This window comes from Eimeria mitis, genomic scaffold (assembly GCF_000499745.2).
Source record: "Eimeria mitis Houghton genomic scaffold, Emh_scaff1717, whole genome shotgun sequence".
NCBI classification, from domain to species: domain Eukaryota; phylum Apicomplexa; class Conoidasida; order Eucoccidiorida; family Eimeriidae; genus Eimeria; species Eimeria mitis.
Genome location: NW_013570033.1, coordinates 8,554 through 10,273, shown reverse-complemented (window position 1 = coordinate 10,273; position 1,720 = coordinate 8,554). Strand labels below are relative to the sequence as shown.

The following is a 1,720-nucleotide window of genomic DNA, read 5'->3' as shown; positions in this document are numbered from 1 at the left end:
CTGCAGAGCTGCTGCTGCTGCTGGTTCAGCAGCAGCAGCAGCTCAGCTGGTCCATGCTGCCTGAGGCGGATATGCTGCAAGAGTATTTTGCTGCCGGCACCTTGTTGACAGCAGCAGCAGCAGCAGCAGCTTGCTGCAGCAAGCCTTCAGTCCTGTGGGTTGCGCGCATGCGTTTAGAAACTGCAGCAGCAACAGCAGCAGCTGCGCAGCTGCTGGGGCTGAGGGCCGTGCGGCTGCAGCAGCAGCACTTTGGTGAGCGGCTACGCAGCAAATGCCGATGGGCAGCAGCATCAGTTTTGTTATTTTTTTCTCGTCTTCCTTGGAGTTTCATCCGGTGCATGCGTCGGTTGTTTGTGTTTTCTTTGGGGCTTTTATGGCTGCTGCTGCTGCTGCATGCATTCCTAAACACGCCGATGCTGAAGCGAAGCGGGGAGGCAGAGGTGAAGACTCCGCTGCAGTTGCTGCAGCAGCAGCTGCAGCATCAGGAGGCATGGGAAGGGCTGCAGCAGACCTGGCAAGAGTTGCTGCAGCTGCAGCAAGAGATTGGGGTTCAGTTAAAAGGCAAAAGCTATACAGAAAGTTTTCAGTGGTTGCTGCTGCAGCTGCAGCTAAGCTGGGAGGAACACCTGCGGACCAGCAGCAAACAAGCAGATGATCTGCTGCAGGCCCGCCAGCTATTTGGCCTCTCTGAGGATGCCTCAGCAGCAGCAATAAAACAACGATACAGACAACTAGCTAAACTGCATCACCCCGACCGTGCATCCCTCAATTCATGCAGCAGCAAAGGCAGCAGCAGCAGCAGCAGCAGTAGCAGCGGCAGTGACAGCGAGGCAGCCGGCTGTGCTTGCGTTGAGGGTACAGCAGGAGGGGGACAAACCCAGTGCGCTTCTCGCCAGGAGACGATGCAGCAGATTAATTTGGCATATGAACTGCTGCTGCAGCAGGCAGCTGAGAGGTGAAAGGGGCTGTGAAGCNGCAGCAGATTAATTTGGCATATGAACTGCTGCTGCAGCAGGCAGCTGAGAGGTGAAAGGGGCTGTGAAGCCGCCTTTGGTGTCTATACACCGTAAACTCTCTGACTCTCTGTATATACAGCGCACACAGAATCCATCAGCATATTTTGGCTCGCGAGTGAATGCCTGCTGGTCTGGGGTTGTAGGCAACAGGGGGGCTCAAAGATACACAGCCCTGAGGTGTACGTACACCTCAAACTTGCCTTGTGTAGGCAAGCCGCAACTAGCAGAAGATACACTCAGATTTTTTTTAATTTCAGACAGGAAAACTCCCTGTCTGAAATTCCTCGTCAAGTCGCAACATTTTCCTTATTTCTTTTCACTACGTCGTTGCAAACAAAACAAGACACCATAAACCCTAAACACTCAACCTAAACCCTAAGAGGGTTTAGGGTTTAGGGTTTAGGCTTGCATCTCTTGTGTCCGCGTTGGCTCCTAACGGCCAACTATGTGTCTAGCAATTGTCTACAGTGGTAGCGCATGCACCAAGCTGGGGCTTGCTTGGCTATGCATGCATGCTGAGTTGCCTTGCACCAGGAGTTCCAGCAAGGTGGGGGCCAGCAGCCTGTGCAGAGACCAGGGTGCTTGCCATGGCTTGCACTTTGTGCCGGTGGACCCCCAGGGTGCCGGGGGACTGGAATAGAGGTCAATAGCTTTAGTATACTCCTTATCTTAACTCCTTGACTCTCCTGCAACTAACGAAGGTC

The 1,720-nt window shown here is 53.6% G+C and overlaps 1 protein-coding gene across 1 annotated transcript in view; it reads left to right on the top strand.

The window, feature by feature from the left end:
• EMH_0042300 (uncharacterized protein) overlaps positions 1–959 on the top strand; it is a gene marked incomplete at both ends in the record, with an annotated part of 1,077 nt that extends 118 nt beyond the window's left edge. Inside the window, one exon of the mRNA XM_013495720.1 lies at positions 3–959. Within this exon, the coding sequence (XP_013351174.1) occupies positions 3–959 (957 nt within the window). The remainder of the gene's footprint in view (positions 1–2) is intronic.
• Between the last annotated feature and the right edge of the window lie 761 nt (positions 960–1,720).